The sequence below is a fragment of the Spinacia oleracea genome, chromosome 1, assembly GCF_020520425.1.
Source record: "Spinacia oleracea cultivar Varoflay chromosome 1, BTI_SOV_V1, whole genome shotgun sequence".
NCBI lineage: Eukaryota > Viridiplantae > Streptophyta > Magnoliopsida > Caryophyllales > Amaranthaceae > Spinacia > Spinacia oleracea.
This window is the reverse complement of record NC_079487.1, coordinates 29,368,994-29,387,378: the sequence shown is the minus strand read 5'-3', so window position 1 is coordinate 29,387,378 and position 18,385 is coordinate 29,368,994. Positions and strand designations below refer to the sequence as shown.

At 36.5% G+C, this 18,385-nt stretch overlaps 1 protein-coding gene across 1 annotated transcript; it reads left to right on the top strand.

The window, feature by feature from the left end:
* The first annotated feature begins 7,926 nt into the window (after nucleotides 1-7,926).
* On the top strand, nucleotides 7,927-9,967 carry LOC110777582 (uncharacterized). The gene is made up of 2 exons (XM_021982183.2): nucleotides 7,927-8,458; nucleotides 9,798-9,967. Exons 1-2 carry the CDS (start codon nucleotides 7,927-7,929, stop codon nucleotides 9,965-9,967), a joined length of 702 nt encoding a protein of 233 aa, XP_021837875.2.
* The last annotated feature ends 8,418 nt before the right edge of the window (nucleotides 9,968-18,385 follow it).

The window sequence follows — 18,385 nt, the reverse complement described above, 5'->3', positions numbered from 1 at the left end:
AAAACAAACAACTCTTTAAAGAACTTTACTAGGTTCAAATCAAACCCTTGATCTGAGTTCCATTAATCTTTGGCACTGTTGCTTAGACCATATCAACAAGTTAACATTCATAAGCTCTATTTTGATGGACTTTTTGAAAGTTGGTTGATTTCTAGACCAACTTAAGACAAGCTGGTCTTACTTGTTGAAAGTAACAAAGAATATGAACTATTGTTAGAACGCCTAGACAATAGAGTTCAAAGCTAAAGAAAGGTTTTATGACTTTATTATTTCACATGGATTTGAGTGTATATAGGTTTATTTACTCAAATGTGATATAAGTTAAATCTGTTTGGCTAGTTCAAAGATTCAGAAGTATAAAATCCACTTGGCAAGAAATCATAAAGATCTAGGTTAGATCATGTTGATGATTACTTGAGACCAAATATGATCATCAATGATTGTGTGTTGTAATTTCACAATCTAGCTCCATAAGATATAGATATCTACGTTGGAATGATCGAAGTCAATTAGTACTTGATTCGATCAATGATGATTCATAAAGACTTTTCCTATAATTTCTAAAACAAAATGCTCAACTACCACCAAACTAAACCAAATTCGTCAAAGCTATTGAAAAGTAATTTCAGAATATCTTTTCAAAATATATCTAAAGAGTTCCTAAACTCAGTGGGAGCTTAGTGTTTGTTATTCAACAAACTAAGGCCCAAGTATAGATATATGTTTCATTGTGATTTATTCAAATGAGACACAAGGGTATTGTTTCTACCACGAATTTTTGAGAACATAATGTTTGTTTGCTCGAAATAATGTCCTTTTGGAGATTCGTTTCCAAAATGACAAGTGGGAGAAAATAGACCTCGAAAGTTTTCGAGGCGAACAACAAACATAAACGGACATTCCGGAGGCTTTTCGAAGTGCTTCAGAAAATCCGAACTTAGACATCTCTTAGAAGACTTTACAAGTGCTTCAAGGAGAACAGAATATTCAAAGGACTTTAAGTGGCTATTGATATTCTAATGATTGATGTTCTATACCCAAGTAGGCATAAAATTCAAGTCACTGAAACTATGAGATTCTTCTATTAGATAGTAAAGAAACATAGAGATCAGGTCAATGAAACTATGAGATTCTTCTATTAAATAGTGAAGAAACCTACAACTTGCAGTCAAACTATTATCATGTAGATTAATGAGTTTGTGACTTGTAAGAAAGCTATGACGAAACCCAGATTCCCTAAAATGGTTAGAGGCCATATATAGACTATATGTTTAATTGGTTAAAGGCCATAAAACATACTCAATGTTTTGATGACAAAATTGAAATTTTGTTGATTTGCAAGAATAGGTTCACACCTATTGGTTGCAAGTTTGTTTTAAGGATAAAAACCATCAAACATGAAATTGTGTTCACACACAAAGCGAGATTAGTTGCTAAAGGTTACAAGCAAATTCATGGCATGGATTGTGTTGAAACCTCATGCAAAATCGTAATGCTTAAGTCTATAATTCAAGCAATGATTGCATATTGGTACATATAGCAATTGGATGACAAAACGTATTCCTCAATCAAATGTTGGAATATAATATGTACATGGTATGTCATAGAATTTATGGATCCAAATAAATGCTTGAAAAGGAAAGCTAGCTTATAAAATCTAAGTACAGATTTAAGCAAGCAATTGGGAATTGGAACTGTATTTTAAGTGAAGCTAATAAGCATTTTAGTTTCATAAAATACACATGATTCTTATAGATGTATAAGAAGTTTAGTGGGAGTACATAAAAACTTATTTGGTCCTATGTGTATCACACACATATCTCTCTATTGTGAAATAACATTCAAATGCTAATGACTTAGATTTGAAATTGTTCATCAATAATGGACCATGGCGAAACTTAGTACATATTGGGTATTAAGATCTATTTACAAAGATCTTATAATATTGTTTTGGATTAAGTAATGGCATTTACTAAATCAAACACGAAAGTCTCCATTGGAGATATTCGACCCATGTGAATAAATCTAAGTAAAGGATGTTTGAACTATGTATAAGCATTTACTAAGTTAAACATCAAAGAGTCTAAATGAGATTCTTAACCTATATTATATGTCAAAGAATTTAGCCGAATTCAGTATCTACTGAAACTAGATGAGCTAAAGTTACATGAATAGAATTCAATTGGGAATTATTCTGCAAAAGAATTTATCATGTATGATATAATATGAGGATCGCCAAAAACGTATCGTATGACTTTAGCCATGACGAACATATACCAATCTCTATTGATCTAAGTGAAGATCAACTAGATTGAGATCAAGAACACTTATGGTACTTGAAAAGGTACATAGGAATAGTTCTTGATTCAAGGAAATAAAGATATGCTAAATATTGATGCTACACGCATAAACACTGGCAAAGGATCAAGCAAGACCCTTTGGAGTTAACCATTGATAAGGACGAGCTATAGAGCATCGTGTTTTGAAATGGCAACATGGATTGGAGACCATGAGTTGTTGCGTGGGAAATTAAAATATTAATTTCTATGTTCTAAGATACAGCTGGAAAGTTTTCCACATGTCTGTGAACTGCTTGGATAAGTAAATCCAAACAAAGCATCACTAGCAACAGTTGAAGTAAAAGTAATTATTGCATAAGAAGCAATAAAACAGGGTTGTTTAAAGTTCTTCACTGAACTTGGGTAGATCACCTGTCTGCTGGCTTGATGGTTCTTCATTGAAAAATGCGTAGAACCACTCTTGAAGCAAGAAAAACGTCTGCTAACTTGATGGTTCTTCATTGCAAAATGAGTAAAACCACCATCGAAGTAAGAAAGACTAGATCACATAATAAACAAACTCGAAAAGATCTTATCATCATATCTCGAAGAACATTCGATGAAAAGGATATTAAGATTGGCAAAGCATGATAACTAAACCTATGCAACAAGTGAGAAGCAACACTCACGTTGTAGCACTGGAAATCAAGCATAGCTTTGAATTCCATGAATTGTTTTAGAAGATGGGTTTGAGGCCCATGGTTATAAAACATTGGGGTTGAACATTTATCATATATGAAATGTATTTTCATATTCCATTTAATCTTGGTTTAGTATTAAATGACGAGTCCCTTCAATTTGACGATATATTCAAGATAGACTGTCAGGACCAGTCCTGTGACTAAGAAATGTCTATCAAGTGAACTTGAATGTCAAAGGTTGAAAATGGTCCCTAGTCGGAGTTTTCTATAAAATTGGACGCATAGAAAACGTTAGACGATTAGAATGCAAGATGACTAGTAGTTCTGTTTCTTGAACTATGTGGACATGGCAATGTCATAATCATTTGCATAGTTACTTACTTTGGGAAGACTAGTATCGGACAAGACCTATGAAACTTTACTGTAAGAGATGAAAATCTGTCATAAGTAAATTTCATTAAATTATTAGACACTAAATCCTCAATACCTGAGTGATTTGAGATTACTTGTTTGAGAACTGGTTGCTTTGACGTTGACCAACCGTCGCACCGTAAAAGGAGGCTATAAAGGCAACGCTCAGGTAATCACCTATCAAACGAAGTCTAATCTCAAGATCGCAAGATTGGGATTGTCCTCCCATAAATCGGGATGAGATGCTTAAAAGTTGTACAAGGCCACTCGGAGAGCTAGAAACTGTGAAATGCATGGCCGTGCTCGGATGAATCATAGGCTATGATTACCTGTTTATTTGATCAGTTGAACTCTGAAACCGAGGAACAACTCTGGACATAATAAGGATGACAACTCTTACCTTATGTTCAAGAGCAAGCATCGAGCGACAAAGGAATTAGGAAATGCACACTTGTCCCTAAGGACAAGTGGGAGACTGAAGGAAATAATGCCCTTGGTCCAAGTATGCATTCTATGTTAAGTCTAATAAATGCGGTTCAGTATTAATTAACAAGTTAATAATTCAGTGAGATCAAGTGAGCTGAATGCCTAGCTAGAGGCCGCTTCAGTTCAAGTGGAATTAATGATATTAATCCACAACTTACTCTTGACTGAACCCGTAGGGTCACACAAATAGTACGTAAACGGATCAAGTATTTAATGGCATTAAATACTCTATCTATGGATATTCGGAATCGACGGATCTTGGTTTCAGTGGGAGCTGAGATCGTCACAGGCAAGAAATGAATACTCCGGAAACGATGATATTACCGGAAACGGAAATATGGATCGTATCGGAAATATAAATATTATCCAAGTCGTAGATGTTGCCGGAAACGGAAACATGGTACGTATCGGGAAATATTATCGGAAATGGAAATATTACCAGAATCGGAAATATTGCCGAAAACGGAAATATTGTCAGAATCGGAAATATTACCGGAATCGGAAAATAATTCCGGAAACGGAAATATTAAATATTTGTTCGAAACGGAAATTAATTCCGGAATCGGAAATGTTAAATATTGTTCGTATCGGAAATGAATTCCGGAATCGGAAATTTAATCGGAAGCGTATCGTACGAATAAGCATCGGACGAGGCCTGCCGGACGAGGGCCCAGCACGAAGCCAGGCCATCGCCCAGCAAGCCAAGCGCGCCGCACAAACAGCCACGCCAGGCCAAGCGCAAGGCCAGGCCCAGCAGGCCGTGGCAGCGCGCACAGCGCGCACAGCGCGCGCGGGAGCTGCGTGGGCTTGCAGCTCGCGCAGGCCTCGCTGCGTGGGCTGTTGCTCGTGCGCACGCATGGGCGGCCCATCGTGGCTGCCGTGTGTGCGTGTGTAAGTGTTTGTGTTCGTGCACGTTTCCTAAAACGTGCAGAGTTCGGTTAATGATTAAATTCCTAATTCTATTTGATAAATTAATTAAATTAGAGTTCTTGTAGGATTCTAGGTTTAATTAATTTGTATCTGAATAGGATTCCAATTCCCTTTCCATAACCCTATAAATATGTGGCCTGGGTTCACAATTTATAACGAGTTTTAAAAAGTATTCAAAGTGAGTTTTTGAGAGAAAAATTCAGCCACACATCTTGCTCAAAAGTGCCGAAAATTCTAGTACCTTAAGGGCGATTCTAGTTGGTCAATCTTAAGGCGGATCCGGACGTGCTGTGGACTATCTACGGAGGGACGACACTTGGAGTCCTAAAGACTTGTTCTTGCTCGGTTCGGGCGCAGCTAGGGAGGGCACGCAACAAAGAGTATGCATCTAAATTATGCTATATGATTATGTGTAAATAATATGTAATCCTGGGTTAATGGTTGTTTCCGCATGATTTATGTAATATCATATGTATCATAACCTAACAGGGGGTGAGTGGAAGTGGGAAATGAACTACTCCTGCTCTCCTAAAGGATGAATTTGGGTTGGTTGGAGACACAATTTGATTACCTATCAGATGGTGAATAAGTCAGACCAGTTCATTCATGGAGTTATTTGCACTAAGAATGGCTTAACTAGTGCTGAGTTTACTGCTGTCTATGGATTACATACCATAGAGCATAGAAAGCCCTTATGGGTTGATTTGGTCAACACTGCAGGTACTGTGAACAAACCCTGGCACCTTATGGGGGATTTCAACTCTGTTTTGTATTCTGGAGATAGGATTAATGTAAATCAAGTTCAAGATTCTGAAACAAGGGACTTTGAGAGGTGTATTGATGTTGCTGGTTTGGCTGAACTGAAGAGTTGTGGGCACTACTTCTCTTGGAACAATAAAGGGCAAGGTGATTTGAGAATCATTTCTAGAATGGATAGGGCCTTAGGGTGTGCTAATTGGCATACTGTTTTTGATGATGTTGTTGTGGACTATCTCAATCCTGGACTGTCTGACCATTCTCCCCTAGTCCTCACTTGTAAAATGGAGGATCATTCTAAAGGGAGGCCTTTTAGGTTCTTTAACTATATGGCTGATCATCCTAGTTTTAGTCATGTGGTTAAATATGGTTGGAAGGTTAACATTCAGGGTACTGCAATGTACCAGGTGTGGCAAAAGTTGAAATGTGTTAAGCAGGGTTTGAAAACTTTACACAAGAAGGAGTTTGCAAGGCTTGAGGAAAGAATTGATACTATCAGGAGTGATCTTGATGGCATCCAGGTTCAACTGGCTGCTTCCCCTACTGACACTGATCTACAGGTGAATGAGAAAAGGCAAACTGAGTTACTTAAAAAATTCCTGGGAATTCAGGAGAGTGCATACAGACAAAATTCAAGAATTCGGTGGTGGAAAACAGGTGACTCAAATTCTAAATTCTTCTTCAGTGCTATGAAGGAGAGATACATAAGGAATAGCATAAACTTATTGTACGACACTGCTGGCCAGAAACTGACCACTATAGAGGAAATTCAGAAAGAAATTTGTGGCTTCTATAAGGAGCTGGTGGGGTCTGCAGCTGATAATCTTGTTGGGATTGATCTGAATATTGTTAGAAGAGGGAATCAACTGGCTGCTGATGCTGCTCAAGGCCTTGTGATTCCAGTTACAAATGATGAGATAGATGTTGCTTTAGCAGGTATTAACATTCATAAAGCCCCTGGCCTTGATGGTTTCAATAGCTTTTTCTTTAAGAAGGCATGGGAAACAGTTAAAGTTGTTATCTATGCAGCTGTTAAGGAGTTCTTTGACACTGGGAAAATGCTGAGACAAATCAACAACACTTCTGTGACCTTGATTCCTAAGGTTCAGAATGCCACAAGTGTCAAGGATTTTAGACCTATTGCCTGTTGCTCTATTGTTTATAAGCTTATTTCTAAAATCCTAACTTCAAGAATGCAGGCCGTGATAGGTGATGTGATAAGCAATGCTCAATCAGGGTTCATCCCTGGTAGAAATATCTCAGATAATATTTTGTTGGCTTCAGAGTTAGTTAAATGCTACTCTAGAAAGTACATCTCACCCAGGTGCATGATCAAGGTGGATTTAAAAAAGGCTTATGACTCTATTGAATGGCCTTTTCTCAAGCAGATGTTGCAAGAATTGGGGTTCCTTGGTAAATTCGTTCACTGGATTATGCAATGTCTGTATTCAGTTTCTTACTCTATTCTGGTAAATGGAGCTCCTACTTCCCCTATTCCTGCTAAAAAAGGTTTGAGGCAAGGGGATCCTATGTCCCCCTATTTGTTTGCAATAGGAATGGAATACTTGTCAAGGTGCTTGGGTAGTGTTGCAGAAGATAAGCAATTTAAGTATCATCCAAGATGCAAGAAACTGAATATAACCCATATGATGTTTGCCGATGACCTATTGATGTTTTCTAGAGCTGATATCCCTTATGTGACTGCTTTGTTTGGAGCTTTCACTAAATTCTCTCTTGCTTCTGGTCTGTTGGCTAACCTTCATAAGAGTGAGGTCTACACTGCTGGTATTCCTGATGATATGTCTGCTCAGATTGTAGAACAAATTGGCATTCCAAAGGGTTCCTTTCCCTTCAAGTACCTGGGTGTTCCTCTGACAACCAGGAAACTTAAGTTTTCTGATTGCAAACCTCTTATTGAAAAGATAGTTGATAGAGTGAGGAGTTGGACTGCAAAATTTTTGTCTTATGCAGGGAGGTTACAGTTGATCAAATCTGTCTTATTTGGTATTCAAATGTATTGGTGCCAAATTTTTGTGATGCCAAAGAAAGTAATGAAGGAAATTCAGAGGATCTGTAGGTGTTTTCTTTGGACAGATTCTGATTTGGGTTCAAAGAAAGCTCATGTTGCTTGGGAGCAAATGTGCTTCCCTAAGAGTTGTGGAGGGTGGAACTTGACCAATCTTGTTACTTGGAACAAAGCAGCTGTAGTGAAGCATCTCTGGGCTCTTTCTATGAAACAAGATAGACTGTGGGTCAAATGGATACATGTTTACTATGTCAAGAATCAGAATTTCTGGAGTATGCCTGTCCCTAATGGTCTCACTTGGTCTCTAAGGAAGATATAGCACAACAGAGAAATTGTGATGCAAGCTGGTGCCTTTGACCAGTTCATTTATGCTGGCAAATTCAAGATTAGCAAAATGTATAAGTATTTGCATGATATTGGAGGGCATGTTGCCTGGAAGAGAATTATATGTAATAGCAAAGCTACCCCTAAAGCTTCCTTCATTGTTTGGTTGGCACTGCAGAAAAGGCTCCCTACTAAGGATATGTTGAGAAGTTGGGGGATGAGTATTTCTAGTTCCTGTGAGCTGTGTCAGGCTGCTGATGAAAGCCTTGACCACATGTTCTTTGATTGTTCAGTTTCTAAGGAGGTTTGGAGTTGTGTTCTTTTGCAGCTGGGAGTCAGTAGGTCAGTGATGCAATGGGAGTTGGAAGTGCAGTGGTGTTCAGTCAAAAGCAGAAGCACAAAAGAAGCTGATATCAAAAGAAGTATTGCATTCTCAGAGACTGTTTATGCTTTGTGGCTGCAGAGGAATGCTAAACTCTTCAAGAACAAACTTGATTCCGTTGATTGTATTATTAGGAGAGTCTTATTCATTGTTGCTTGTAGGAGTCAGTAGGTAGCTTTGTTTCTATTTGCTTGCTTGTTGGTGTTGTTCCCCTTCTGTTGGTTGGAACTGCTTGGTGGCTTGTTGTTTTGGTGTTTTCACCTCTCTTGGTAATAATATCCCTTATTATTTGCCAAAAAAAATTAAGCTTTTCAATGATCTGTTATGTTTTTAAAAGCTTTTGTATTGTTTGTTCTTTCATTTTGTAATATTTGTTCTTTCTTTTTGTACATTTTGAACTTTTTGTTTTTTAAAAAATCATCTGCCTCTTTATTCATAATAATTTTATTTTTTGTTCTTTCTTTTGGAATTTTTTGTTCTTTGTTTTATATTCTTTATTCTTTCTTATTGAATGTTTTGATCTTTCTTATTTATTTATTTGTTTGAATTTTAATGAAAATGGTCATGCTTTTTCTTTTAAATGTTCATTTCAGTTGAATGATTTTAAATTTTATATAAAATAGGGTGTCCGTTAACATCATATTATTCAAATTACAGTGAAGGAGACGAGAAAGCTTCATCAAAATCTTCAACACAATCGGAAAGTGAAACAAAAAAGAGGTACATTTTAATTTGCAATGTATAATTTCAATCTTATTTATAATATTTAATTTATATTTTTGTTCATGAATTTTTTTTAAACAAGGCCTAGTAAGCTTATCCATAATCTTATATGTTTTTACAAACTCCTGTATTGTTTGTTCTTTCTTTTTCTATTGTTTATTCGTTCTTTTTGTACTGTTTGGTTTTCATTTTGTTTTTAAAAATCATCTGTATATTTGTTCATAGTTGTTTCATTGTTTGTTTTTAAAAATCACCTGTAAAATTGTTCATAGTTGTTTCATTGTATGTTCTTTCTTTTTGTATTGTTTGTTCTTTCTTTTTGTACTGTTCGTTTTTCATTTTATTTTTAAAAATCATATGCATATTTGTTTATAATTGTTTTATTGTTTGTTATTTCTTTTGGAATTTTATGTTTTTTTACATGGTTTATTCTTTCTTATTGAATTGCTTGTTCTTTCTTGTTTATTTGTTAGTTTAAATTTTAATGAAAGTGTTCATACTTTTTCTTATATATGCTCATACCTATGGTTTTCTTTGTTTCTTGATTTTTTTTTTCTTTCTTTTTAACCTATTTGTTCATGATGTTTAACCTCTTTGTTATTATTTTTACTTGAAGCTTTTACATATGTTATTTGCGTATCAGGGGCAATATTTTAGTGAAAAAACTTCTAGCAAAGAGCATCAGGAAGCACAAGGAAAAAATTCTGTATAAAGGGTAGCTGCAGCTGCTGCAAAGGCCAACAGAAGCTGAGGAAAGGATAGCTAAAGTGCTGCCGCAGAAGCCCGAAGAGAAGCTGAGGAGAAAGAAGCTGAAAACAAGAGGAAGGAGGCTGACAAAAAGGAGGAAGGACATAAAGATGAAACAATGAGGAAGGAGGCTGAGAAAAAGAAGGGGGAATATGAAGGTGAATATAGGAGGATTCGGGCTCAGAAAAAACAAAGAGTATGAAGAGGAAGCAGATCGGAAAATGAGGGAAGCTGAGAAAAAGAAAAAAGAGGAAGATGATGCTACCAAAGCTATTAGCACAGTAGTTGAAATGAAGGTCAAACCAATAATGGTAATGGTAGAAAATGAGGAAGAAAAACAACAGCTCACAAGAAGAAGACCATTCCAAATTGTGCAAGACTACTTATACATTATCAGTTTTTGGAAGTCTATGCATGAAATATTTGTTCTATCTTATTTGTCCTTAATATTCATTTTTTTATACTTTTTGTTCTTACTTTTTGTTATAAGTGTTCATATTTCCGTGTTCTTTGTTCTTTTTCTATATCCATGATTCATAAAATTGTTAATAAAAGTTGTGGTGTTTGTTCTTTATTTTAGAATTGTTTGTTCTTTCTCTTTGAAAATGCCTTTGTTAATTAAATTTTGTTCATTTCAAAAAACAGATGGAAGATAATCTTCATAGATGAGAAGTGGAATCCTCCTGGGATAAAGTCCCATCAGTTCAGAAAATCTTGAAGTACTAAAGTAACAAGGAACAAATTGAGGCTGGACCGGATGCAAATTTCATTACAAGCTTCTTGGTGGTCACTGTAAACACGCTGATCAAGAGCACGTTGTCAAACCAAGCATACTACAAATTCATGTTCTCGATGATGGACCATGGGCAGATCAGGAACTTAAACTGGTGCAAGTATGTGTAAAATGCACTGCTCTCAACTACTGCACAGTATTAAAAAAAAACTTGAAGGAGAAGGCAATAGCACCATATTTTACAGGACCGTTTCCTTTATTGACGGTATAACATCAATTACCCCTTCTAAATTAATGAATTTAATGTACTTGATCAATATAAAGTATTTGCTAACACTTATACTTTGTATAACAGATTTTCTATTTTGACAGAGTTCAGAGAATGAACTTTTTCCCTCTAAGATAAATTTCACTTATGTCAAGCTGGACAAAGAAAATAGGGCAGGAGCGGAATAAGTTGGAGGAAATTGGCTTTGGATTGGGGAAGGTGTTACCCAAAATCAAAATTGAACAAAAACAATCTCGGAAGGTATAGCTAACTTCATCACATTCCAATACATTAAACTTAATTCATTCTGAAAAATATAAATATGTGTTAGTAAATATTTTATGTTCCTTCCTTTAATATGTTAAATAATATTTTTAGAACATATATAAATTAATGTTCATAATTTTTTGCTTAAATGTTCTTTATTTTTGTATGTAATATTCATAATTTACATAGACATATAATTATAAAATGAAGAATTAGTGCATTAAATACAGAATGTAATAAAATGTTCAAACTTCTTTACTTATTTGTTCAAAGGTTTTCTATACAATGATCTATTGTTTTTTCTGTTTGTGCATAAGTGTCACATGACATATATACTTGCTGATACTCTTACATCTAAATGTTCAAATTGTAGCACCTAAAAGTTTACTGTTTCCCTGATGTATATAAATTTATTTTAAAAACACATGAATTTATGGACGAGTTTGTGGGTATAATTCAAGCAGTTGGTGATAATTTGTCAAAGCTTTATGATTCACTCAAGAAGGCGCAAAAATTCTTCTCTGGAAATGCGTTGATGTCTAAAGTGTAAGAATTCTTGTCAAAAATGGCAAAAAAACCACCATTAAGCCAAGATGACTGGTCCGATTGATTCATAAAAGCTCTACTGGAAAAAGAAAAAGAATTGCTAGATGCAATTAATCTGGACGAGAAAGCAAAAAAGGATAATTAGAGATATGAGTACAATATCAAGAAAGCATTTGACTTGGAATTTACACCATCACCTGTAGTAGTTGATGGCAAGTTGAATGATGAGAAAGTTGGTACATCCACCTCTACACGAAGTCTATCTGTTGAAGAAATAGATGCTTCACTGTATTCTGCTATGCTATGCCTAAAACAAAGGAGAGTAGAAGAGACAAGCAAAAATGAAAAAGCGAAATCTGATAGAAAGGCGCAAGCAGAATCAGAGGTGAGAGAAGCAGCTTCAGAGGCAACAATAGAACAACAAAAAACAACAGAGGAGGAGATGATTCAACAAGAAGGGGAGAATGTCAAGTTGAATGTGTTAGGTTATGAAAAACATAAACAATATAATTCATGCGGAAAAACCATAAAGCCAGGAATCCAAATTAATTGCCACATAGTCAATTAGCATAATTAGGATACATACAATGTGATGCGTGCCTTCCCTAGCTGCTCCTGAACCGAACAAGAATAAGTTTAGGACTCTAAATGTCGCCCCTCCGTAGATAGTCCACAACACGTTCGGATCCGCCTTAGATTCAACCAACTAGAATATTCTCTAAGGTTTTATGTGCACCCAGGAAACGTATTATTATGTTAGGAAAAAATTAAATTCTCTCTTGAACTTAATGTATTAGAATACTTATGAATTGCATTATAAATTGTGATCATGAACCACATATTTGCAGGGTGGCCGGAAATAACGGAGTTTGAATTCTATTAGGAATCGAATAACTAAACCCATTAGGATTCTAGTTAAATAGTATCATTAGAATTTTACGTTTAATCAAATACCTAAGTATTTCAGATTTAACAAAAATATCCAATTTGAGTAGAATTAGGAAAACGCGATTACTTGACAATGAAGTAATCCTAACCGGCCAAGGTAATGGCAGTGTAGCACGCACAACCCGCAGCGAAGCGCAGCCCGCAACACGCAGGCCCACGAGTGGCACTGCTGCTTGCTCGCTGGCCCAAGGGCTCTGGCAGCATGCACGCGGCCCACTTGGGCGCTGCTGCTGCTCAGCTTGCCATGCTTGGCTTGCTCTGCGCGCGCGGGCTTGCTGGGCGTTGGGCCTGGCTTTGCGTCTCGCAAGCTCGTTCGTCGATCGTTCGCACAACGCGCTTCCGATTTGTTTTCCGATTCCGGAATTCGTTTCCGATTCGAACAAATATTTAATATTTCCGATTCCGGAAATTATTTCCGATTCGAACAAATATTTAATATTTCCGACTTCGACAATATTTCCGTTTCCGGCAATATTCCCGATTCCGGCAATATTTCTATTTCCGATAATATTTTTCGATACGTACCATGTTTCCGTTTTTTGGCAACATCTACGACTTGGAAAATATTTGTATTTCCGTCTTGATCCATATTTCCGTTTCCGGCAACATCATCGTTTCCGGAGCATTCTATATTTTGCCTTTTGATGATTTCAGCTCCCACTGGAACCGAGATCCGTCGTTTCCGAATGTTCATAAATAGAGTATTTAATTCACTTAAATGCTTGATCCGTTCACGTACTATTTGTGTGAGTCAAGATTAAGCTGTGGATTAATATTATTAATTCCACTCGAACTGAAACGGTCTCTAGCTAGGCATACAGGTCACTTGATCTCACTGAATTATTAACTTGTTTAATTAATACTGAACCGCATTTATTAGAATTAGCATTGAATGCATACTTGGACCAAGGGAATTATTTCCTTCAGTCTCCCACTTGCCCTTAGGGACAAGTGTGCATTGCCTAATTCTTTTGTCGCTTGATGCCTGTTTATGAACATAAGCTAAGAGTAGTCATCCTTATTAATTTCCAGAGGTATTTCTCAGTTTCAGAGTTCAACTGATCAAATAAACAGATAATCATATCCTATGATTCATCTGAGCACGGCCATGCATTTTTCAGTTTCTAGCTCCCCGAGTGGCCTTTTAAAACTTTCAGCATCTCATCCCGATTTATGGGAGGATAATCCTAATCTTGTGATCTTGAGGTTAGACTTCGTTTAATAGGTGATTACCTGAGCATTGCCGTAATAGTCTCCTTTTACGGTGCGACGCTTGACAACGTCAAAGTAACAAGTTCTCAAACAAGTAATCTCAAATCACTCAGGTATGGAGGATCAATGTCTAATAATGTAATGAAATTTTACTTATGACAGATTTTCATCTCTTACAGTAAAGTTTCATAGGTCTGTCCGATACTAATCTTCTCAAGTAAGTATCTATGCAAATGATTGCGACATTGCCATGTCCACATAGTTCAAGAAACAGAACTACTAGTCATCTTGCATTCTAGTCGTCTAGCGCTTTCTATACGTCCCCCTTTATAGAAAACTTCCGACCAGGGACCATTTTCAACTTTTGACATTCAAGTTCACTTGATAGACATTTCTTAGTCACAGGACTGGTCTCGACAGTCTATGTAACACCCTAATAATTCCTTGCTTTTTATAAAACATTTTCCGACTTAAAAGACAGTAATTACCAAGATTTTACCGCCACCGTGATAACGGCTAAGGCTATTTACCAGAATTACGCAGCGGAAATAACTAACTTTCAAAACATATTAAATAGTTAATGGTCATTAAAACAACTTGGAACCATTAAGGCCAAAAACCAAAGTATTAAATATTTCAAAACCCATTAACTATAAATAGTAGCAATAGTAGTAGTCATGACTATAAATAGAGTTTATAAAATACGGAAGAAATAAACTCTCAACACGAATCCCATGATAACTTCTCCAGCAAGTTATCTCTACAAACCTGCTTTATTAAAATCTACTCCCCAACAACGCAAATGCAATGATGGATCATCATAGGGTCATTAAGGCGAAGGCCATGACCAAAAGACATGAAGCACGAAGTCAGCAAAAACTGAGTACGAACAAGCTAGAATAACATTCTATCCTAACATGCTTCACTCAACGAATTAATAATCCACATGCAAAAGCCAATTAATAAACGAGTAAACATGGAGACAAGACTCGACACTTGACTCACAGTTTAATAAAGAAGTAGCTTCGAACGGGTAAATAAAGTATCCTCAAAAGGAAAGAAAAGGATGATGGGAGCCAACCATACACCAAATAATAATAAGTCGGACTCCTACCGAGAGTCGGGCCATACCGACGGAATTCCAATGCATAACAACATTTAAAGAAAGAATGAAACAACGTCTTGTATCATTCAAGGAGTACAAGTTTTCCGACAAGACTGCCCCCATTGTTCATACTCGGGGTATATACGTTCCAAGAGTTTTGAAGCTCATTCGGGTTACACTTTACGTTAATTAGTGTGTTAGGTTCAAGGCGACTCAAGACTCTATACAAGACATAACATGCAAACAATCCAACAATTAAACAATCCAACAATCCAACAATGACGCTTCATTTTAATCCTTTAGGACTTGTGATCAAACATAGGACTCAAGTGAAATTACTCCCATTGTTCCTTCTCAAAAACACTGTTTGAGATAACCCGACATTGCCTATTAACAAGCGAGGTGTGCCCTTAGCACAAATTGTCCTTAATTCAATTCACATAGACTCTCTAACATATTCTACCCCTTGGTAGAATATATATTGCTCTCCGGCAATACTCAGTAGGCTCAACATATGCTAGACATCCCGTACTATAGCATAATAATAATAATAACTTGCATGCGCAATACTCATACATGCAAATCAACTTGAACAACATGCTTCACATAATTCAACGATTATAAAAGTCCATAACATGATAGTTCAACAGAATCTATAAAGCATAATTCAATTCATAACATGCTCGTTCACATAGATTCAATAATAATAATCACATGCTTGTCTACACATCAAACATGAAATCCCAACATATAAATTCACATGATTCGCATTCAATACACTTCACAAAGTCCTTAAGGGATGGGTGGTCACCCTAGTCTTGTACGTACCTGGAATACCTAAGTACGGGGGCCACTATGAAAATCACGACTCACTAGAAATCAACTCCTATAAACACAAAGGAGAAACTAAATTATTATCCATGTTTACTAAATTTCCAGCAACTATTTAAGAAACTAAAACCCTTAGTTTAATTAGAAATCAATCGTTAATTGTTAATTTAATAGTCTCAAATAGTCAACTCAAGTCCTAGCATAAAAACATTGACTTTATAGCTTTAAAACCATTAAAAACCAACTTTTTAAAGCTTATAAACAATCTGAAAATTTAAGTTGATTCCCATAATTTAAATCGTGATTAAATTATGTGAATCAATCGCTTAATCAATTGGAATTAAAACCCGACCTAGTAATAGATTATCATAAAAACCATGTTTTGACTTCAAAAATTGACACTTTATTAATTCCTTAAATCTGAAAATAATAATTCCTATCATCAAAATCAATCCCTTTAATTTAAATACGACAATACTTAAATACGGTGTTCATAACCGTTCCAATCAATTTAAACAACCCAAATAATTAAATAATCATAATAATTAAAACAATTTAAAAACTGAAATTAAAGTTTAAAAGTATACAATTGATTATCACCAATCAACAACACACACACACACACAACAACAATTGATGTGTTGTGTGTGTGGGGCGTCGAGCAACAACAAAAACAGCACACACGCACCGCACGCGGGCAGCGCACACAAGCAGCGCGCACAGCGTGGGCGCGAGGTAGCGACGAGGCTGGGCGAGGGCACGCGAAGTGCTGGGCAAGAGAGGGCGAGGGCACGCGAGTGCTGGACGAGAGAGGGAGCATGCGAGTGCTGGGCGCGCAAGGCAGCAGCAGCACTACCGGTGGGCGCTGCGGGGCCGCGGGGCGAGGCAAGGCAAGGCAAGGGCACACGAGCAAACGCTCGTGCCTAGGGCTGCAAGAAAGGGGATAGACGAGAGGAGTGGGAGGGTGCCGCAAGGAGAGAGGAAAAGAGGAGAGAGGGAGTGCTGAAAATTGTGTGAGGGTTTAATGAAATGGTCTATTTATAATTTTTCTCTCCCACATGGGCTAGGTTTTGGTAGTTTTAGTTGGGCTTACTTCCGGGCTCAATTAAATTTAATCCTTGCAAGCTTTGTTGGGTTTGATCATGGGAAATTAACTGGGCTTTAATTAAATTAAATTCGTTTTCAAAATACGACCCAACAAATCCCGATTAAATAAATTCGTTGAATCTATTTAATAAAAATACGGTTTTCATAATTAATTAATTAATAATTAAACTAATTAAAAGTAAAATGTATTTAATTCTCATTAGATGGAATTAAATTTATAAAAATACTTTTTAAATACGACGAAATACTTTATAAATATAATAAAATATATTTATAATTATAGAAAAATACGAGGTATTACAGTCTATCTTGAATATATCGTCAAATTGAAAGGACTCAACATTTAATAAACCACAAATTAAATGGAAAAATAAATTCTATTCATTTATATGAATGGTTAACCAAAATGTTTTACAAAGTATTAAACTTTAAAACTTAAAAACATTTATTAAGGACAACAAAGCCATTCTCCAACATGCTTGATTCCCATAGCTGCAGTGTGCGAGTTGTGCTTCGCTTGCGGCAGAGGTTTAGTTAATGGATCTGAGATATTGACGTCAGTTCCAATCTTGCTTATCTCGACTTCTTTTCTTTCAACGAACTCTCGTAGAAGATGAAATCTACGAAGTACATGCTTGACTCTCTAGTGGTGTCTAGGATCCTTTGCCTGTGCAATAGCTCCGTTATTGTCCCAATATAGAGCTATTGGTCCTTTGACGGAGGGGACTACACCAAGTTCACCTATGAACTTCCTTAGCCAAATAGCTTCCTTTGCTGCTTCATGTGCAGCAATGTACTTCGCTTCAGTTGTAGAATCCGCAATGGTGCTCTATTTAGCACTTTTCCAGCTTACTGCACCTCCATTGAGGCAAAAGACAAACCCAGAATGTGATCTGAAATCATCTTTGTCGGTTTGGAAACTTGCGTCCGTATAGCCTTTAACAATTCATTCATCATCTCCACCATAGACCAGGAAATCATCTTTGTGCCTTTTTAGGTACTTCAGAATATTCTTGGCGGCAGTCCAATGCGCCTCTCCTGGGTCTGACTGTTATCTGCTCGTAGCACTGAGGCATATGCAACATCTAGGCGTGTACATATCATAGCATACATTATTGAACCAATCAATGATGCATATGGAATCCCACTCATTCGTCTACACTCGTCCAATGTTTTTGGGCACTGAGTCTTGCTTAGAGTCATTCCATGAGACATGGGTAGGTAGCCTAGCTTGGAGTCTACCATCTTGAACCTTTCAAGCACCTTATTGATATAAGTTCTTTGACTAAGTCCAATCATCCTTTTAAATCTATCTCTGTAGATCTTGATGCCCAGTATGTACTGTGCTTCTCCTAGATCCTTCATCGAAAAACATTTCCCAAGCCAAATCTTGCCAGAGTTCAACATATGAATGTCATTTCCGATAAGTAATATGTCATCGACATATAATACTAGAGAAGCAGTTTTGCTCCCACTGACCTTCTTGTATACACAAGATTCGTCTGCGTTCTTGACGAAGCCAAAGTCATTGACTACTTCATCAAAATGTATATTCCAGCTCCTTAATGCTTGCTTCAATCCGTAAATGTATTTCTTAAGCTTG